The sequence below is a fragment of the Ursus arctos genome, chromosome X, assembly GCF_023065955.2.
Source record: "Ursus arctos isolate Adak ecotype North America chromosome X, UrsArc2.0, whole genome shotgun sequence".
Lineage (NCBI taxonomy): Eukaryota > Metazoa > Chordata > Mammalia > Carnivora > Ursidae > Ursus > Ursus arctos.
Window position 1 is genome coordinate 2,108,871 of NC_079873.1, and position 21,887 is coordinate 2,130,757.

The following is a 21,887-nucleotide window of genomic DNA, read 5'->3' on the forward strand; positions in this document are numbered from 1 at the left end:
TAACTTTTGATTCCCCCAAAACGTAAGTATTAACAGCGTACTGTTGACCAGAAGCCTCACTTATAAGAACTGATTGCCACAGCGTTCCTATGTTCTATGTATTATTTGCTGTATTCTTACAATAAAGTGAGCTAAGGAAAAGAAAGGGTGATTAAGAAAATCCTAGGGAAAATACATTTACAGTGCCAGACTGCATTTATTGCAAAAAATAATAAAATAAAATCTCGCATCCTTAATCCTTTAGAGGGGCGCCTGGGTGGCTCAGTTCCTTAAGCATCAGCCTTCTGCTCAGGTCATGATCCCAGAGGTCCTGGGAAAGCCTGCTTCTCCCTTCCCCACTCCCCCTGCTTGTGTTCTCCTCTCTCTCTCTCTGTCAAATAATAAATAAATAAAATATTTTTTTTTTTAAAAAAAAAGAGTCAGGGGCGCCTGGGTGGCACAGCGGTTAAGCGTCTGCCTTCGGCTCAGGGCGTGATCCCGCCGTTATGGGATCGAGCCCCACATCAGGCTCCTCTGCTATGAGCCTGCTTCTTCCTCTCCCACTCCCCCTCCTTGTGTTCCTTCTCTCGCTGGCTGTCTCTATCTCTGTCAAATAAATAAATAAAATCTTTAAAAAAAATAAAAATTAAAAAAAAGAGTCAACTGTAATCACTGTATCACAATGCATAAATTTATCATTGTAAAACTCACTTATTTTCTTTGGCATTTCCCCCTCCTGGTAATATCAGAAAAGATTATAAGCTACAATGTATGAAATAATAAATGTCTAACGCGTGCAATCCTCCTTCAAAAAGCCAGTTTTTAAAATTCTTGTTGTGCACAAGTATAATCAGACTTCTGGTTTATGGGAAAAGGGCCCTTAAAAAAAAAAAAAAAAGTGTGCTGGGGCGCCTGGGTGGCACAGCGGTTGAGCGTCTGCCTTCGGCTCAGGGCGTGATCTCGGCGTTTTGGGATCGAGCCCCACATCAGGCTCCTCCGCTAGGAGCCTGCTTCTTCCTCTCCCACTCCCCCTGCTTGTGTTCCCTCTCTCGCTGGCTGTCTCTATCTCTGTCGAATAAATAAATAAAATCTTTAAAAAAAAAAAAAAGTGTGCTAATTCTGTGAATGAACAACACAGAGAACGGGACACTTTGAAAGGGTGAATCGTATGGCCTGTGAATTCTATCTCAATATGCAAAAGTTACAGAAAAGAAGAGTGCCTTGGATCAGCTCAAGAAGGTTCTTTTCTTAACTTGGAATATTTACTTCCAAGATCAGCTGAAAACACTGGATGCAATTCAAGTCAGCCCTGGGTGGGAGGGGGGGCCGTTTTGTGAGTCTGCTCGTCTAGACAGCTTTTTGTTTGTTTAAAACAAATAACTCCCTGAAAATTTTGCTGAGGCAAGCAACATTCCGTTTCACACTGTACAATTTTAATAGATAAAAGCAGAACTGACATTTTGGAAGCACAATTCTCCTATTTACAAGTTATTTAAGGAATGATCTTCTCTCCTGTCAAAGATACAGAACGGATCATCGTGAAGGAAGAAAGAAACTCAGGAAGTTCCCACCCGCCCCCAGCATGAGCAAAAGTCCCACAAGGGAAACGCCTGGAATTCCTGGCTCGGCTTTGGCGTTCCTGTAAGCACGGAATCTGCAGCTCTGAATGTCACTTGGGTGAGTCCTCACCAAGAAGAACAAAGGTGGGTCTTCATACATTCCCAAGAAAAGCTGGCCAGGCTAAAGACGCAGCCCTAAACTGCAGCCAGGATGGGATGGAATGTCATGGTCACCCCCAAAATGTACTGCCTTTCAGATCAGGGTTTCCCAACCTCAGCACCGCTGACATTTGGGGCTGGATGACTGTCCAGGGTGGGGCGTCCTGTGCAATGTAGGGTGTTGAGTCGCGTCTCTGGTCTCCACCCACCACATGGCAGGAGCAGCCCTACACCCCCAACTGTGACAACCAAAAATGTCCCCTGACCTTGTCAGGTGTCTACTGAGGAACAGAATCACCACTGGTTGAAAACCACTGCCAACTGACTGATAGATGACAGATACACAAACAGATGATACATGATTGATAGATGACAGAGGATAGACAGATGATGGATGGATGCATGGAGGGAGGGAGGGAGGGAAGGATGGTTAAATGGATGATGGACACATGGATGGATGGACAGATTGATCGATGGATGATGGATGGAGGGAGGGAGGGAAGGAGGGAAGGATGGATAAATGGATGATGGACACATGAATGGATGGATGGATGATGGATTGATGGAGGGAGGGAAGGATGGATAAATGCATGATGGACACATGGATGGATAGACTGATGGATGGATAAATGGATGGATGATGGATGGATGGATGATGCACAGACGGATGGATGGATGGAGGGATGGATGGACAGACAGATGAGAGAGAGAATCTCTCTTGCTAAGGCAGAGTTTCCTCCACCAGATGCCCTCACCCCAAATTCCAGTTGTGACCATCAATAATGCCCAGTCATTGCCAAGTGTCCAGTGGGGGCAGAACTGCCCCCAGTTAAGACCCACTGCCCAGTTGAACTTTCCGTGGGGCAGGAACCTTCTCCATCCTGCTGTCTGCTACAGTAGGCACGTGCTCCCAGGGGGCTTCTGAGGATCTGAAATGCAGCTCCTGAGACTGGCTAATGAGACAATATTCTTATTGTAGTCCCTGGGGCTAGCGGCCACCATCTTGGACAGCTTTAAAGTTCGACCATTCAGCTCACACTCAATTCTTGTTATCAAGGGTCAACCGCTGTCTTTGACCACAAATGAGTTAGGCAGTCCGTGGCATGAGTACGACCTCATTCTCTGAACGAAGACCCAGTCAATGTAACGAGGTTGGGCATTCTTTCCCCCGCTATTGGTATTTGACTGTGTGTCAGGTGTCCTACACGACTCCGAAGCAGCAATGAACAACGTAAGGCTGGTTCCCTCATTCGCTGGGGTTAGTTACAACTGGGCCGGAAAGGCAGGCAGTAACGACTAATTATAACAGGTATAATAACATCGATGAGCTCATTTGGGTTTAATGAGCTCAGTCAGGTTTAATGACTTGGTAAGACAGGTGTGTAGAGGAAGAAACGAATGGACCTTACTCGGGTGTCAGGATCAGAGAAGACTTTTTTTTTTAAGATTTTATGTATTTATTTGAGACTGAGTGTGGGAGAGAGAGCATGAGCAGAGGGGAGAGGCCAAGGGAGAAGCAGACTCCCCTGCTGTATAGGGAGCCCGATGCAAGACTCTGGGATCATGACCTGCGCCGAAGGCAGACGCTTCACTGACTGAGCCACCCAGGCGCCCAAGACATTTCCTTGAGAGGGAGTCAAGTTTCAAATGGAAACTGGAGAGCTGGGCAGACTGAAGGGTAGTTTGTAGGGTGATTGGGAAGAAGTAAAGGCTGTGAGGCAGAAGCCACACGGAGCACTGGAATTTTGGAGGAGGGAGGAAACACTAGGGAGCACAGCAAGAGAAGGGAAGGACTGTGAAACCCTTTGAGTGAGCTCTTTATGCCAAGGGCAGCAGGAAATCACACGATGACACCAGGAAGTGCCTGTGTGTGTGGCTTTGGGTTCTGCATGCTTTTGTTTTGTTTTAAAGATGTCCCTGTTGTGAGAGAAGCCAGTGGGAGGAACAGCCAGGGCAGTGTGGGAGTTGTGGTACAAACCAGGACAGAGGTCAGAGCCAAGGGTCAAGAGCAGGGGTGACAGCGAGCTGCACAGTCAAGAGGACAAGCAGGGCGGGGCCAGGAGAGGGAGGGTGGACAAGACTGCAGGGGTGGATGTTGGCATCTGAGCAGTTAGTGACCAGAAACCCTAGCAGGTGTGCAAGGGATCTGCTGAATTGTCTGGTTTGGGGGCAGAAGGTCCAACAGTTCCACGTGGCACGCTGTGGACACACTGAGGACAAAGGGTGTAGTGGGTTGAATTGTGTCCCCCCAGAAAGGTATGTCCATGTCCTGAACCTTACTACTGTGAACGTGGTATTATTTGGAAACCTGTCTTTGCACTGTGGATAAGGTCAAAGATCTCAAGAAGAGATCATCGTGCTTTAGGATGGCCCTAAATCCAAGGACAGGGGTCCTTGTAAGACACAGAAGAGGAAAGACTCAGGCACAGAGAAGCAGCCACGTGAAAAATGGATGCAGAGATGAGAGGGCTGCAGCCACCAGCCCAGGGATGCCCAGAGCCCCAGAAGCTGGAAGAGGCAGGAAGGACCCTCCCCTGGAGCCTTGGGAACGACATGGCCCTGCCCCACCTGGATCTCAGTGGTCCTGCCCCGCCTGGATCTCAGACTCTGGTCTCCACAGCTGGGGGAGAAAATGTTTCTGTTCCTGTAAGCCACCAGGTTTGCAGGGATTTGTTAGGACAACTGCAGGAAGGTATGACAACGGGCCTCCTAGCTTCCAGGGAGCCATGGAACCCGCAACAGGCATTGCTTTGGAGACACTGCCCTCCAGAGCTCACTCAAGAGAAAGGTCTAGATATGAGCTGTGCATGTGGGAGCCAACACCTCCACGGTGATAACTGAAGTCACCAGCATGAACAACAGCACCTTTGATTTGGGGGAATTTTCTTTTTCAATTATTTAAATTTTCAGCAATTCTATTGAAAACTGTTTCTGTTTCACTGTCACATCCTGTTTTTGTTGATGGGAATGGTATCTTCTCAAACTTCCCTGAACACAGGACTCATAGTAAGAGTTATTTTTTAAATGTCTCCTGTGTTCCTCTTTTTGTTTTCATCAGTGTTCTCTTTAGGCGCCCTGAATTATCTGCTTTTCCTGGGATCACATGTCTTTACTTATCTCCATGCCTCACACAGTGTAACCTCCCGATAAACACCGGGTTTGCGGTCTCTTCCCATTTACCAATGAGACGGATACCAGAAAGAGTGACTCAGAAAGTTTCCACGTGTGAGTGAGGCTGGGGGCTCTGAAAGCATTAGGAGAACTTAGTCCTGGAGCGCGCAGAAGCTGCCTGCTTCCTCCGCAGTTGTGTTTACCCAAAACCCTAGGCAGCCCTGAACATCTGCTATCAGATCCTAGTTCCTTCTTGGCACCTTAATTACAATCCTTAACACACTGACCTTTTCTTACTTATCTGTATTAGTAAGCTTCTTGGAAATGTAAACTGCATCCTATACTTTTTATGTCCCCCAAATAAAGTCTGCAGTCCCTTGCACATGGGACGTGCTAATAACCACTTTCCAAACAGCCTCAACGATGCCTCTGCAACGCTAACCCAAACCTACACCGCAATGGGGACATCCAGAGCTCCACAGAAGCAATGCCGTTAGTAGGATTCAATTTTGAACAAGGCGACCACTTCACTTGGGTGCAGTTGAGAAATGAGAATTCAAGCCGTGTTCTTGGGGCACAATGAGGGATTTCATTCTCTGAAGACTCCCCGGATACAGGAATCACCATGAATCAGTCACTGTGGGTGCTGCATCAAGACCCTCTTAGACTGGGGCATTGGTTTAAAGCACCGGTTCTCAAGCACCCTGATCTCAAGATTCTTTGGCAAGGTCTTCAGAAACAGATGGAGGACCGTAACCAATGTCTGTGTGCTTGTGGGCGTTGCTCTCGGGAGATAGTAACCATATTAGCAAGGAAAGCAGCAATGTCTAAAACACAAGAGCAAGCAAGGACACTCCAGTGATGGTCAGAGGTGATACCGTCCCAGCTCGGGGAGCTTCCGGAAACCGCCACACACACAGGCAAGAAGGAGAGAGAGAAGGACAGCTAATATCTTCATGGTACTATGAAAGGAGGCTTGACCTGCGAACTCTCTAGAAGGTTCTCCAGGAAGCCCATGGGTCCCCAGACCCCACCTGGAGAACCACCTTGGTCTCAGTGATGACCTCACTTGTACAACCCATCATGCAACCAACAAGCTCTCTCAAGAGGTATTAAATGGAGTATTTTGCACGTGGCACCATTCTGCAAACACGGCAAAGATGTAAGATGAGCGTTTTTTTTAGTTTCTGCTCCGCCAAGCACACAAGCGCTTTGTTCGTCAGGTTGTACAATGTGCCCTTTTCATTCTCGAATAGTGCTTACTTTGTGATCATGTCACAGCGCCATATATTAAATCCGGACATCCTCAAAGTCCTGAGCAAAGAACACGTTGGTGGACACATCACAGCAGATGTAGAAAGCCTTCCATTTGGTGTTTCCACTTCAAGCCACCACCTTTCCTCCAGGATCCAAGGCACCCTGGACCACATGATGACAATGTGCTTCCCTCCAACCATCTCCCTCCACCCTTCCCTCCCGCCCCCGTCATCCCCAGAGATATCCAGTTCCCATCGCTAGCTCAAACCTCCTCCTCCAACGACAATGGCACTCCTGCATCATCCCCCAGGAGGCTTCGGGAGGGAAGGGGCCTGAGGGTCCAAGAGAGAAACCAGAAACAATCCCCCATGTCCCTAGATTAGGGTATGAATCCATCATTCATCTTGTCACGACACAGGCCAGCCAGGTAGATATCAAGCACACTGGGATCCCAAGAAGAACCAAGAAAACAAGGAAGGGGTCCGTCTGCTATGTCCCATGCCTGACTCTCACCCAGCCGGAGCCACAGAGTATGTTCGCGATCCAAGGCACATTTACACGAGAGCCCAATCACAGCGGGTCACTGGAAAGTCAGACCTATTTCGAACAACTACATGCCACCCCTTTAGGAAGTCAAGTTCAATGCCAGAAAAAATAAAGTCAATGAAAACACAATATTCAGTTTCTTCAAGAGTCCTGATGAGCCACTCACCCTGTCTTACCGCCTCCTCCCTGGGAAATCTGCCTTCCGTCAAGCATCCATATTCAACACCACTGCTTTTCGCTGTACTGAGTTACTCCTTTGCTGAATCGCTAATCTTATAAGAATCCTGCTTTACGTTTTCCTATCACCATGTGATGCTCGTTACAGGTACGAAGTCTTTTCTATGCTAACAAATTAAGAGGCCTTGCGATTGAGACCCATGTCGGGCTCCCTGCTCAGCGGGGAGTCTGCTTCTCCCTCTCACTCTGCCCTTCCGCCTGCTCCTCCTATCAAATAAATAAATAAAAATCTTAAAAAAAAAAAAAAAAAGAAGTAGGTTTTCACCTCCATAAAGGTCAGGAACCCCCACATGGTGATGCAGGAGGTGAAGAATCCAGAGCACGCAGCCACCTATCAAACCTTCACGCTGATGGTTTTGCCGAGAGCACGGCGTTCTCTAGTTAACTCCTAGACTGCACTCAATCCACACTGCACTGTCACTCAACTTTTCCTTTTTTATTTTTTTTAAGATCTTATTTATTTGAGAGAGAGAGAGAGAGCACAAGCAGGGAGAGCGACAGAGAGGAACACGCATGCTCCCTACCGAGCAAGGAGCCCAATGTGAGACCCTGGGATCATGACCTGAGCCAAAGGCAGACGCAGCACCATCTGAGCCACCCAGGCGTCACTCAACTTTTCCTTCTGAAGGAAGACAAGCCCTCGGAACTCAGAGCAGCCGTACTGAAATGCAGCGCATTCACCGGACACGCTTCTAGAGCAGGTCGCTGCTGACTTGTGTTCTTCACACTCAGGTTTGTGGCTTGTTCAGAGAGGAAGAGGCAGTCAAGGGTGTTGGTGACTTGGAGGAGGGGAGCCTGAGCTGCACCAGTACCAGCTGGGACAGAGAGACAGAAACCGGTGAGGAAGCCACGTACAAGAATCCACGGGCCCCAAGCATACGACAAACTCGAGGCTGAACTCCCAACTCCTTTGGGCTGCCCCGAAGGCGGCTGGAACACAGAAGGGATGGATGGTGATTTCTCAGCTATTTCTCAGAGTTTCAATGTCCTTTCTTTCACGGCTCCCCCACCCTACACTCAGAATGGTGCTCACAACAAGACAGTTGAAGAAAGAAGAGTGAACAACACGAAAGAGCTACAGAGAGAATAACATAAACCCAAGTACGAGAACACACATAACACTTAGAGCAATCCAGAAGGCTGAAAAAGCAAGAAAAAACTACAGAAGGAAAAGTCAGGGAAAGAAAGACCAGACCAGCAAGCAGAAGAATGACCGAAAATGAAAGTAGAAATCAGTGAAATGAAGAACAGGAAATCGACAGAGGAGAAAGAAAGAAAAAAAAACAATCAAAGAAAGACGACTCTGGTTCTTTGGACAGATCAATACAAGTGAGATTCCAAAATTTGTCATCAGAATAAAATACTGAACTATTTAAGGATCGAGCAAAGAAAAGCTTTCCTAAGTCAAATCACCTGACAACTAGACCCGACTATCTGGGGAACAGGGAGTCATTACTGATTTATTTTTCTACATCGACTACTTTTTTCTTAAGGAGGAATGATAAGGGAGTCCAGTGCCTGCGAAGAGGACATCCTAGGCAGTCTGTCTTCTTCATGCCCTTCCTGGATTTTCCGAGCTCTGCAGAATGATTTCCTCCTCTGCAGTTGTCCCCAGACATTCAGCTGGCTCAGTATCCTCTTGGGGGACTGCCCAGTGACGCGCCGCCAACGTGAGCACGTACGGCCACACGCATGCACGCTCGGGCACACACCCAGCCCCGCTTCTGGCTGCCCTCCCCACTCAGATCCCAGGGGCCCCAAGCGTGACAAAGGCCTTCTTTTTCTCCAGAGCCCCGGCGCTTGGCCAGCCACACCCAGCCCCACATCTGCACAGCCCTTTGTTCTGTGGAGTGGCTCCCAAGATAATGATCCAGCAGCATGAAATCATCCACCAAATTAATTGTCAACCACTTGAAAAGAGCTCTCTGGAGGTTGCCCGGCGAACCTCCTTGATGGGCTGCTTCATCACAACTATTTGCAAACCAACCACCTCAAGACAAGGACCCAAATGCCTGGGCAGGACACCTGTTCAAGACCACGGTGACACCGGGTGTGACTGCCTGGTGGGACCTTGTGCATTTTAGCAGGGAGTCTGTGGGGCAGCCTCTTTCTTCTGTTACCTGCCGGAAAAAGCAGTATGGATTTCCAAGTGGAGAAGGGGGTAACCAAGGTCAGCACAGAAGACATTGTGTCCAAGGTGGATGTCTCTCTCAAACACGGAAATGCCCAGTTAGGTAGGGTCCCAGACGCCCAGGATCCAGCCTTGGCAGGCTGCCTGCACCGAGCGGGATGGGAAGGCACAAACAGGTGCTGGAGGGGGCCACTGGACACCTGAGCTGAGCTAAGGGGCCAGAAGGATCGTCCACAAGTGTCCTACACGAAACTCCTACACCAGGACACAGGATGCTCAGGGCCGTGCCCAGCCTCCCACCCTGAAGAATCTCCACTTGGCCTCCTTGGAGTGTACGGGGAGGAAGAACCAGCTGTGCCACAGGAGGAAGGAATCTCCCCCCTGGAACGAGCACTCCCTTCCACCCTCAATACAGGGGGCTCCACTGGGGTGAGCCTTGCAAACTCAGGATGCTTCAATGGAGAAGTCGCTGGACAACTTCAAATGCATCAGTGGCGATGTGTCTGTCACGTTTTGTCCGATTCAGATGTACTCCAAATGCCAACTGGACTCCCACCTAAGTGCCCTGATGGTAAAGCCAAAGTGTACCATCCAGTCCACCCCGCCCAGCGTACAATCGGAAATCCCTCCCCGTGAGAAGCAAGGGAGAACGCTCCCGGAATTAGCTGCCTAGAAGCTTTCATAGTATTGGCTTTATTATCCTTGCACGAGCTCACTTGGAAAAAAGAGCCTGCCAAGCTTACAAAAGAAAAAACGTGCATGTGTTATTGAATTAATCAGCAAGGTCAAGATTCCCTGCAAACAATCACGTGTCTGTGTTCCTTATCTGGCTCCTCCAGGTGGACACAAGCCCTGCTTCTGGGATGCCATGTGGCCACCTGGACAGAGCTCCCAGTACCTGGTCCAGAGCCACCCGTCCGACCGTGCATTTGGGGCTGGACTCAAGCTTCCAGAAGGTAAGGCTGTCATTCCAGCTTTGAGCCATCCCACGTCCGGGGCTCCCTGTAACATGAGAACTGGTTCTGCACGCCCCGCGCAGAGGATGAGTCCCAGAGGGAGGGCAATGAGTCCTCGTACAGGGTTCCAGCCAGGTAGAGGAGGGCACAGATGTGAGCTGGGCAGTTAACTCGATGAATCCCTTGTCTTCCCCCCTCTTTGTCTCTGTCTCTCTCTCTCTCTCTCTCTCTCTCACACACACACACACACACACACACACACACACACACACACACACACTTACAGCCACGTGCATAGCAAATCAGAGCTAGCATCTCTCCTCCTAATGGAAGAGCTTTTTATTGTTAATGTGGTTTGTCCGCAGATGGAAGTCAGTGCAGCTGGACAAGGGCACAGCGGGGCTGGAGTGCAGCCACCTACCCCACCCCACTTTCTTAACCCCACTCTCAGAAGCCACTTCTAAGGCAAGGCAAGCACAGCACATGACAGGAAGCGGGTGGCGTGCACAGAATAATGCCTTTTTCCCAAAAGACGTTGACATCCTAATCCCCAGATCCCGTGAATACGTTGAAGGGAGAACTGAGTTTCCAGGTGCTACTTACAGATGCTAAGTACTTGACTTGAAACAGGGAAATGATCCTTGGTCATGTGGGTGAGTCCTTACAAGGACGAGAGAGGGAGGGGAGGAAGAACCGGAGACAGAGACATGGCAGCATGAGATGGACCTGACCCAACTGTGCTGTCCTAGAGGACGGATGAAGGCATCGTAAGCCAAAGAAGGCAGACGGCCATCTAGAAGCTGTAAGAAGCAGGGAGCCTCTGGAAGGGAACGCAGCCCCGCTGACCCTTGATACTGACCCACTAACACTCACCTTCAGACTCCTACCTTGCAGAGCCGTGGGATTGAAAAAATGTGTGTTGTTTTAAGCCACTAGGCGTAGGATCATTCATCAGAGCCGCCGTAGGACAGTAATGTGGGGACAAAGTCCACAGAGGGAGCAGAGCAGTAGAGCAAGTGAAGATAACCTTGCAGTGGGCTGCCTCTGCGACCCTGCCTTGAGCCCCAACTCCCTAACCCTGGGGCTAGCACAAGGTGTCCTGTGCAGGGGTGGGGTGGGGCGAAGGCTCTCAGCAGCCTCAAGACAAACATAGCCAGAAAGGCTCCAGGTGTTCCGAACGGAATTAGCTCCAAATCCAGGCAAATACCACCACCATCCATCCCTGAAGTGATGGACCTCCACTATGCTTGGGAATGGATGGTCGCCATGATGATGGTGGTGATGATGGTGGTGATGACGACGATGATGGCGACGACGGCTTTGGTGAGGTGTGCTTACTGCCTGGCTGATGCCCAGAGGACAGGAGACACAGGTGCTCAAGGCTGAAGCTCCGCACTCATCCTCAAAGGACGGAGAAAAACACAACACGCACCTGCCAAGGTATGTGGAGAAGCACATCCTAGCAAAGGACCATTCAGGGTCGGAGCCCTTCACGGATGCCTCCTCAAGGACTGTGCGGGGAAAATGGCGGGATGGAGAGCCAGGTGCACATGCACCCTGAAACTATGCCCCATTTAGTGACCACAGAGATGGGAGCAAGAGTGGCCAAGAGGCAGGGTTTCTGTCCCAATCACTCAACCCAGGAACCTGAGCACCAACCCTATACACTACGTTGGTTCTTCAATGCTCGGAACCCTGTTCCTGAGCAGTGACGGGGGACCAGCCTCCAATAGGAGAAGAATAAGAAAGGCGGGTCATGAAACAGGGATGAGGTAATGGGTCAGAAAAAGGCTTAGAGGACACTAGACTCTCGGGGGGTCACTTCTAATGGGTGTGGGGTTTCAGTGTGGGGAAACGCTAAAGTGTTGGAAGTGAGGGTCGCAAAACAGTGTGAATTACTTAATGTCACTGAGGTGCACACTTCAGACTGGTTAGAATGATGAATTTTATGTGATATCACTACCATAAAAAAAATTCTTAAAAAAAAAATAAACAGATTTAGAAAGACCCAGCGTGGTCACCCAAGGTGACTTCCTAAGACATGGAGAGACCCGGTTGCATACACCCGGTCACACAGACATCACAGCAGATGGGATGCAGGGTCGCCCTTCTCGGTGGAGCGTGAAGGAGATCCGCGCAGTGCCCCGGGAAAGCCACTGGAACATGTGGCATCTGGGAACCAGGAGCTGCACACAGCATCCCCGGGAACGAGCAACACCTCTCATTCACAGGGGCTCTCCCTTTTCCAGGAAGAAAGAATGCCCACGGCCCAGGCAGAGGTCTGGGAAAGGTGCTACTGCAATGACCAAAGAACGAGTAGAGTTGAGGGGTTGTGGTGGGCACTACTTAAGTCCTGACACCTTTATGTGACAGTTACCAATGACCAGAGAGAAGGAAAGGGCAGTGGGCGGGTGGTGATGCATGACAGGACGGCAGGGAGAGGTGCTGCCAGGACAAGCAGAGAGCTGATCTTTACACTATCACCATAGTCTTCTGTCCTTTGCCACAAAAGGATCCTGCTTTCAGCCCTCCGAGCGGATGAGCCAAATCCACCCGGGGTGACGCTTCAATACTGCATTATGGGAGCTCCAAAGGGATGGAGGTATCATCTGATGCATTAGAAGTTTCACAGGTGTCATGGGCTGAATTGTGTCCCTCCCCCACAGAAAATTTACGTTTACATCCCCATCTCCAGGACCTCAGAACGCGGCGATCTTTGGATGGGGTCTTGAAAGTGACTAAGGTAAAATGAGGTCACTGAGGTGTGTGGCCTGATCCCACAGGGCTGGTGTCCTCCTAAGAAGAGAAGATTACGACACAGACACGCACAGAGGGAAGACCATGTAAGGGCACAGGGAGAAGACGGAGTCTACACACCGAGCAGAGAGGCCTCAGGAGGAACCAGCCTTGGCCACGCCTGGATCTTGGACTTCCAGCCTCCACGAGTGGGAGAGAATAAATGTCTATTGTTGAAGCCGCCCCATCTCTGGCACTTTGTTTCTTTAAAGCAAACTCACAGAACAGGATACACAAAATGTCGTCTTATCCATTCCATGAAATATTAGTCATAAGAAAGAATGAACTACTGACACATACTAGACATACAGATGAAACTCAAAATCAGGCTAAGTGAAAGAAACCAGTTAAAAAAGGTTCTACACCGTATGATTCCATTCTTATGAAACGTCCAGAATATGCAAATATACACAGACAGAAAGTAGATTGGTGGGAGTCAAGGGCAAGGGGAACAGGGAGTGACTGCTTGATGGGTACGGGGTGTTCCTTGGGGACTGATGGAAAGAAGGGATGCTTACACACCGTGGATGTGCTAAATGCCCCTGCATTGTTCACTATAAAACAATTCTGTTATGTGAACTTCAAAGAAAAAGTTTTACGGGTGGCAGAAATGATGATGGTAGAAATCACGCTGACGATGGGAAAAAAGTGGTAGGATGTGGGCGTGTTGAAGGGAAGGTGGTGAGGAAGGTGGTGGTGGTGGTGAGGACAACGATGATGGGGTTGGGGATGATGGTGATGGTGGTCATGACGGCCATGACGGCCATGATGATGATGGTGGTGTTGGTGAGAAAGATGGTAGAAACGATAGGATGTGGGTGGGTGCTGAACGGAAGGTGGTGATGAAGGTGGTGGTGGTGGTGATGACGATGATGATGGGGTTGGGGATGATGGTGATGGTGGTCATGATGGCCATGACGGCCATGATGATGATGGTGGTGTTGGTGAGAGAGATGGTAGAAACGATAGGATGTGGGTGGGTGCTGAAAGGAAGGTGGTGATGAAGGTGGTGATGATGACGGGTTGGCGATGATGATGGTGGTGGTGATGATAGTGATGGTTAAGATGATCAATATGGTGGAAAAGGTAGAATGTGGGCAGGTGCGAGGGAGAGGCACTGATAAAGGTGATGGTGATGATGTGGGGATCTTCTCTCCCAAACACTGCTCCATCCAAAACCCTTCTTCCGTTGCCTGATGGCAGTGCAAGTTTTCTAATTATTCAACCCAAACACCTGGGAGTTACCCACGACTGTTCTCTAAGTCACTGTTACACACTGAATGTCTGTGTCCGTTCCCCTCCCGACATAAAAATTCATGCCTTGAAGGCCTAAATCCCAGCGTGACTGTATCTGGAGATGAACTTCTAAGGAAGTAATAAAGGTGAAATGAGGTCATCAGAGTGGGGCCGTCATCCTACAGACCACTTGTAAGAAGAGACGCCACAGAACATACCCTCTCTCCGCCCCCACCCTTTCTCCTTGCACAGACATTCAGGGAAGCCCAAGCAAAGACACACACATGATAGGCCCCACACAGAAGCTCTGCGTCGTCCCCTCTGTGCTTGCTCAGTCCCACACCAGCCACAGTGACCTTCTGAGAGCTTCCAGAACATGCCCGGTGGGCTCTGAGGTGGGGCCAGCCACCTGTGTTCGGACAAGCCCTCCAGGGAATTCTGCTGAAGCTCAAGGCTGAGAACCAGCCACTGTGCTCACTGTCTTCCTAGGGTGTCCCCATGGCTAGCCCCCTCCTCATCTTCTGGGACTTGACCAAACCTCTCCTTCTGGGAAAGGCAGACCCCATAACCTCCATAACCTCCCGCACATGTCAGCATGCCCCTACCCCTCCTCGGCACGCAGGTGCTCCAACCCGCATGGCGCTGCTCTGTTCTTCCCCCACTTCTGACAGCCTTGAACCAACCACCAAATGCACGTGTCACACCCAGTACCCACTATCCACCTCTCTCGGCGTAACGTAAACTCCAGATGCAGGGACCCCTGTGTTGAGTTGTCTATTACCTCCCACAGCCAGAGAGCAGGGAGTTCAGGGGCAGCTCCACCGATATCCACCACAAACAGGGACAACTACCGTCCTGAGAGGCCGGGGCCCAGGGATTTCCCACCATCGGGGACTTTCAGGCTTTCCGGGAAGGTCCCTGCCCAACGCAGACACGCCAACCACCCATGTATGAGTGAACACGTGAACAGACGATGGCAGTTGCCCTCTGTGGCACACACGCCATGCCGAACACCACGGTACAACCCATCAGCTCCGCAGTGAGGCGCTGCGACGTCATCGTGAGCCACGTGTTCCTGGGGGATGGGACGATGAAGGGATGACGCCTGCTCGGAGACACACAGCTAGCAAACAGCCCTGCAGATGTCTCTGCCCCCACTCTGTTTCGTTTCAGGGGAAGAGGCACGAGCGCCGTGGGAGAGGAGGACGGCACAGGGCAGGGGACTGCCGAGCTGCCGACAGCTGGCGGACTGTGCAGAGAAGGGGGGCAGAAAACCCCCAATGCAGCAGCCGACTCCCCTCGTGGACATCCTTGTGAGATCAAGGGAGATGACAGTCCTCTGCCTGGTACCCTGTCTACGATCACGACAAAGCCCACCTCGATTACCCAGTACTCTGCTCCCCTTCCCAACAAGAACAGCATATACAGAGTTCAAAGAAAAAAAGGAAAACATGAGTCTCCAAAGGGTGGTGAAGGTCATGACGTTGTGGTCATTTGAAAAAACCTTGGGGGAAACACAGAGAGCCCCACGGTGTCACTCCCAGAGACTGAAAGTGGTTTTCAGAGAAATCGTACCACGTTCATCTCTCAGAAAGAACACTGTGGTCAGAAGCCTCATCACTGGTGATCCCAAGGCGGCCACGCTGCTGGCACCCAGCCAGGACACGTCCATGTCATGTGTTGCCCGGTTCTCCCAGGTACAAAGGTGGCCTCCCGGGTTGTCCCCGGCTGAGGAGGAACTCACCCAGGAAGCAGATCTGAGACCGCCATCACAGTGCCGTGTCCCCACCCATGTGGGTGACGCAAGCAGGGACAAGGAGGGTTGTCCCAGACAGACACGGGGAGTGAGGTGAGGTGTCCTCCCCTGGGGGTTCTAGGACAAGACGAGGGAAGTCTGCTGCTGGGGCAGCCAGCACCCTGTACCCCAAAGGAGGAGTTCAGGAGAGGGAAGTCAGGACAACACACAACGAGGAGTAAAACCGAGTATTATGGACGGAATGTGTTTGTCGTCCCCCCCCCCCATTTCATACGATGAAGCACTAATTCCCAATAAAATAGTATTTACATATTCAAGTGGGTCTTTGGGATGTGATTAAGATTAGGTGAAGTCATGAGAATGGGGTCCCTTATGATGAACTTAGTTCCCTTATAACAGACACCAGGACGCTTGCTTCTCCTGTCTCCCTTCCCACCGTAGCAGCACACAGCCAGGTGGTGGCCATCTACAAGCCAGGGAGGGCGCTCACCAGAACCCATCCATGCTCTGGCATCCTGACCTCAGACTTCTGGCCTCTAGAGCTGTGAAAAATAAAGCCGTGTCGTTTAAAAGCCACCTGGTTCATGGTATTTTGTTACAGCAACCTAAGGTGGAAACGGATTCAAGATGGCGCCCCTTGGTCTGGCCATGCGGGAAAGCCTGGCTTTGCAAAAGGGGGGGGGACAAGAGGAAGTAGACACCGTGTGCAGGCTTCAGCTGGCTGCTCTCTGGGGGGAAGGGGGTGGTTGCAAGGGAGCAGAACTAGAGGTAGAATTAGAACAAGTTCCTGGCGGTGTTCCACCCAGCTCTGGGGATGGCCCTCCTCAAACAGTGAGTTACGGATGCCCTGTCTTCTGAAATGAACACATCGCTCTCCTGTGTTAACCACACCCACGTGCTATCTCTAGGATCAGGCCACCCGTGGAAAGCATCGTACAACTTGTAGCTGGATGTCGGGCACCTCCACGGGTTTGGGGAAACCAATTCATGGAGCTAAGGCACCATGGTCTAAAGCAGCCTACAAGTCAGCTCTGCAATCCCGTGGCAGGTGTATTCGTTTTCTCATTAGGTGTCCTAGGGCAGCCACCACGTAGTGGCTTAAAACAATAGGAATTCATGCCCTCCCAGTTCTAGAGACCAGGACTCTGAGATCCACATGGGGCAGGACCACTGAGATCCAGGTGGGGCAGGGCTTTCAACCCCTCCTGAGGCTCCAGGGGAGGGTCCTAACTGCCTCTTGCAGCTTCTGGGGCTCCAGGCGTCCCTGGGCTGGTGAGCTGGTGACCGCGTCCCTTCCATCTCTGCCTCTGTCCTCACGTGGCTTCTCCTCTGTGTCTGTATGTCTCCTCCTCTGTCTCTTACAAGGACACATGCCATTGGATTTAAGGCTATCCTAGTACAATGAACTTCATCTCAATACTTAATTACATCTGCAAAGAGCCTATTTCTAAATAAGGTTCCATTTGCAGTTCTGAGAGGGAGGACATGAATTTGGGGTGGGGGACTCTACTCACCCCAGGACAGCAAAGGCTGTGTGCATGTGTTTGCTCATCTCTCCCACTGTCCATTTTTTATTCCTGGTTTGTCCTCATCTGGTCTTTTCCATCCCCTATTTCCTTTCCACGGGTGCTTTTTCTCTGCCCTCTTGAGGGGGGAAAATCTGGGCTCTGCATCTTCCCATTGGACCCTCGCCCCCTTCGAGATGGCAAGGGAAAAAGAAAAAGCATTCGTGGAAGGAAGCACACAGAATCGGTAAGTCCATGGAGACAGAGTGCAGAGTCCCGATCAGTGGGGGCTGGGGGAAGGGGTTGAGGACTGACAGCTCACGGGGATGGGGTCTCCTCTGGGGAGGTAAGAAGAATGTTTCGGAAGTGGATGGAGGTGCTGGTCGCGCCAACTTTTTCAATGTACGAAACACGGCTGGACGGCTTGCTGAAAAATGGTTCGTTTTTTTTGTTACGGGAACTTGATCTCAATTTTAAAAAAATGAAGGGGAACAAGGTGTAGGACTTCGGTCCCTGGCCATACTCTTTTTCTAATAGGTCATCCGATTTTTGAAGTTCCCGGAAGGCGGTCAGATGGAAAGTGTGGGTCACGTGCATTCACAAGTTACCGGCGACACGCCCGTGAAGGATGGACGGGATCAAACGGTGATCTCGATTTTCTGCGTATTGTTAAGCAAGAACCACTTCCTCATAATGGCTTATGTCAACACCGCCCATAGGACGGACCGCTTGTCTAGGAGCACGGCAACACCACACTGCTTGCAACTCCACTCCTCGTGGAGCTGTGCCGGTGTGATGTTTGGGGGTTTGGTAAGAGCCCAGGTTAGAGGGGGCGAAACCAGGGCCAATTTGGGGGCAACTGCCCGTGCAGGAGACACTCCCGCCACTATCAGGAAACCGATTCGGAGAACTTTACAAACCGTCTGTAATTAAGATATTCGTGAAGGCAGGTCTCCTCAGGATTAAGGAACTACAACTTGCCCAATGCATTACGTGCCATCGGAAATAACAGGTGTGAAGTGGGAGCCTCGAGTCTGTGCTGAGGGAATGAGTTCTGTCCTCAATTTGGGGGTGTTGGCTGAAAAACGGCACAAGATAAAAAGGCACAGCCCGGCAGCCACACACACCCTCAAAGCACAGCCTGCAAACACCAAGGAGCACGGGACATGGTCTGTGGCCTCCCAGCACGACTGTACCGACACGGACATCCTGGCTGGGCTTGCTTGCACTCCTTTCCTGCTCTGAGTCCGTGTTTCTCTAGCTAGGAAATCGTAGTTGAGCCCAGACACGCCCCAACGTCGCTCCCCTGCTCTGCAACGCCATCACCAGATTTGGCAGTAACGCAAGCTGAGATTTCTTCCTAACTGTCCGGATTTCTGGGCAATCGGATCCTCTGGAGCGCTAACACACGCCCTGTGTCCAACTTGCCTCCTCCTTCTACCTCCAGGGGCTGCCCCGGGGACTCGGCCGTCCCTTTGCAGCAGGGTCTTGAGCTGAAAGTACCTCCCGGACCGACAGACGGGCTGTCTAAGAGCCACTCTGGGCGTGCCTAAATCAGGGAGAAGCACAGGTGTGCTCACCTGCCGTGTCCTGAATACCCACATCCCCACAAACCGTGTGTGTGCGATTCTGACTCGGCATTTCTGCCCCCTCGGGAGCCTCCCCTGCGTGCCCAGCTCACAGGCAGACGTGCAGAATGAACACCATGAGGGACACAGCAAGCCCCCCCCCCACATGGATGAAATGCAAGTTAGAATTGCACACAGTCAAGGGCAGAGCCCAGCGGCACCCTTCCACCCTGACTCCTTCTGGATACAAAGTCCCAAGGCGCAGGGAGGGTGCTGCTAAGTAAAAGCAAAGAGAGGTTTGGGGTGTTTGCGTGCTGTGGGTCTGCTCTGGGTGTGGGTCAAGGAGAGCCGCACTGCTCAACTGGGAACGTGCATACAGACGCCCCTGGACCACGCGGGACCCCTGGGTGCCTGGCTGGCACGGGAGACAGCGAGGAGGCCAGCCTGTAACTGCACGGGCAGAGCTCAGACTGAGCCCTCTCGGGAACCCACTGCACCTTACAAACCGTCCTCCGGCTGGTGGACACTGTGGCTCAGACACATGACTGGGACGGCTGGGGAACACTGAGGATTCCTTAACGCTGAGTCTCTGTCTCTTGCATACACACCTGGGTCTGTCCCCGGTCTGGCGCTCCCTTCACACCCTGGGGGCCCACAGGAAGTTATCCTTGGAGAACAAGCATCCTCTTCATCAAGAGGCAAAGACCAGTGGAAGAAGTCACCCTCCCCTGCACACCCCTCTCAGTCCCCAGAGGAGGAGACATTCTATTTTTAAGGACAAGATGACGGGCTGGCCACCCCGTGCCCACTTGGCAGTGCCCACAGGACCCCACGTGACTGCAGGCACAACAATAGGTCACGGGGACGGCCCACCAGCCCGCCCACACCCTGCTGGCCACCAGCCCCGGCACCTTTGACAACAGACCCATGTGTGTGCCCAAAAGACAATTGGTGGTTCTGTGTGCCAAGACACGGCGGGTCCTTCACCAACTTTCCATTGTTCACTTGTATTTCCACCTACTCCTGGTGTCACCCCACGGGTTGGGTTTCTGCCCCACCGTGCAACCCTGCAAAGCACAGCCTGCCTTTCAATCAGCCCCAGCGTCCCGGGGCAGGGGGGCGGGGGGGGGGCAGGGGAGGGAAGGAGAGAGGGACACAGAGACCGACGGAACGGAGATGAGGAGGTTAACAGGGACAGAGAGGAAGCCTTCCCTCCTTCCCAAATCAGGTTTCCTGCAGACCCCTCCCTCCCGCCGCGCAGGGAGACCGGGCACGGAAAAGAGAAGTGTTCCTCTCTGCGGACGGTGGGTTACAACGCCAATGTGGCCGTGCCTGTCGGTCTGATTAAACCCTAGGGCATGACCTTGAGCCCCGGCTTCCTGATTCCCTGCCCAGCTTCCTCCTTTCCAGAAGAGGGGCAGGGGACCCAGGAAAACTCCCTGAACACCCCCAGCTCCCCCCTCCCCCCGTGACATGCAGCTTGTCTCCTTCCCCACTTATCTGACAAGCACCCCATCTCCTAAACCCCGTGAGCAACAAAGAGTCGCTAAAAAGCCACAGCGGGTCGTGCCCACAACTCGAACCCAGCGCCGACCTGGGGCGCGGATTTTCTAGCCCAGTCACGGCGGCCGCATAATATCCTAGAGACTTTCGCGATTCAGGGGCGCCAGGCGACCTGGAAACTACATGTCCAGGTGCCCAACTGCGACCACAATCAAAGGGGAGAGGACAAAAGGAAATCAGTGTGTGATCAAGAATGCCAACTTCCAGCGGCACGAGACGAAAAGCACGCGCGGTGTCGGGAAATGGGTAATCCATCTCTAACGCCGTCAGTCCCCCCCGCCACGCCCGCCCCCGTTACGCCCCAGGACACCTGTCCCCGCCAAGCCCCTGGTGAGGTCTAAAGTCTACGCGGGAGCATCCTGACGCTGGGCAGAGGGAGGCCGGCCAGGAAGACTTGCGCAGGTTCCTCTGGTCGCCGCCTCTGTCCCTCGGGGCCCCTGGCTGCGAGGGCGGGCGAGGCGCCCTATATGACGTGACCCCCAGGAAGTTTTGTGACGTCCAGTGGCACAGGCACCAGGGGGATTGGGGTAGGAGGAGGGGAGTTTTAAATCAGGAGACTCCTGGGGCACGGGACAGGGAGCCGGCAGTGGGGGAGGCTCGCGGGAGCTGGGGGTGGGGACACCTTCCAACTCTGGGAGCGCCCGAGGGTCCTGGGGCGCACCGCCAGCCGGCGCGGAGACCCTGAGCAGACGGGACCGGGCAGGACGGCTCAGGGAGGCGGCCGGGCGACGGCACACCGGCCCTTTGTCTGACGCCTGCGTCCCGGGCGGCGCCGAAAGACCCTGCGGGCCGGGTCCCCGCGCGCCCTACTCACCCACGGTGGCCAGCGTGTCGAAGTCCTGCAGGCGGTAGGCTGGAGGCTCCGGCGAGGGCGCCTCGGGGCTGGGGCAGAGCGCGGGCGCCCCGTCGGGGGTCTCCCCACAGCTCTCCCGAGGATCGGGGTCCGTCGCGGCCGCCTTGGCCGCCTTGGCCAGCCCGGGCGCCTCCATGGGGGCGCGCTCCAGTCCGGGGCGCCGGGCCGGGACGGGGAGCGCGGAGGTCCGGGCTTGCCGGGACGCAGCCTCGGAGGGCGGCGCGGCGGCGGCGGCATTAGCGGCGCCCACCCATGCGCGTCCCCCGCCTCCCGGTCCGCGGCCCGGCGCGACTGGCGGAGCGGCGGGGACAATGGCGGGGCGCGGGGCGGCGCTCACTGCAGCAGCAGCAGCAGCAGCTGGTGGGAGTAGCCGGCAGCCTCGGGGGGCGGGCCCGGGGGCCCGGGCGGCGGCGGGGGCGGGGGCGGCGGCGCGGCCGAGGCGGGGGGCGCGGCCCGGGCTGGCGGGGGCGAGGCGGGGTCCCGGCCGCGGGCGCCCGGCTCCCTGTTCATTCCTCGTGGCTCGCGTCCGCCGCCACCCGCGCCGCCGCTGCGTGCGCGCTAGTTGGGGGCCGGGCGGAAACGGCCTGGGCGGGGCCACGCGCTCTCCAGCCCGCCCAGGCGCCCGCCCGGGCTCGGCCCGCCGACGGGCGTGTCGCTGGGGCCCCCGCGCTCCGC

The 21,887-nt window shown here is 53.0% G+C and overlaps 1 protein-coding gene across 1 annotated transcript in view; it reads right to left on the minus strand.

Moving 5' to 3' along the window:
- The window catches only part of LOC113240773 (protein kinase cAMP-dependent X-linked catalytic subunit), an 82,937-nt gene extending 61,381 nt beyond the window's left edge, over nt 1-21,556 (minus strand). Inside the window, exon 1 of the mRNA XM_026478181.4 lies at nt 21,174-21,556. Within this exon, the coding sequence (XP_026333966.2) occupies nt 21,174-21,348 (175 nt within the window). The 5' untranslated portion in view covers nt 21,349-21,556. The remainder of the gene's footprint in view (nt 1-21,173) is intronic.
- Nucleotides 21,557-21,887: the final 331 nt, after the last annotated feature.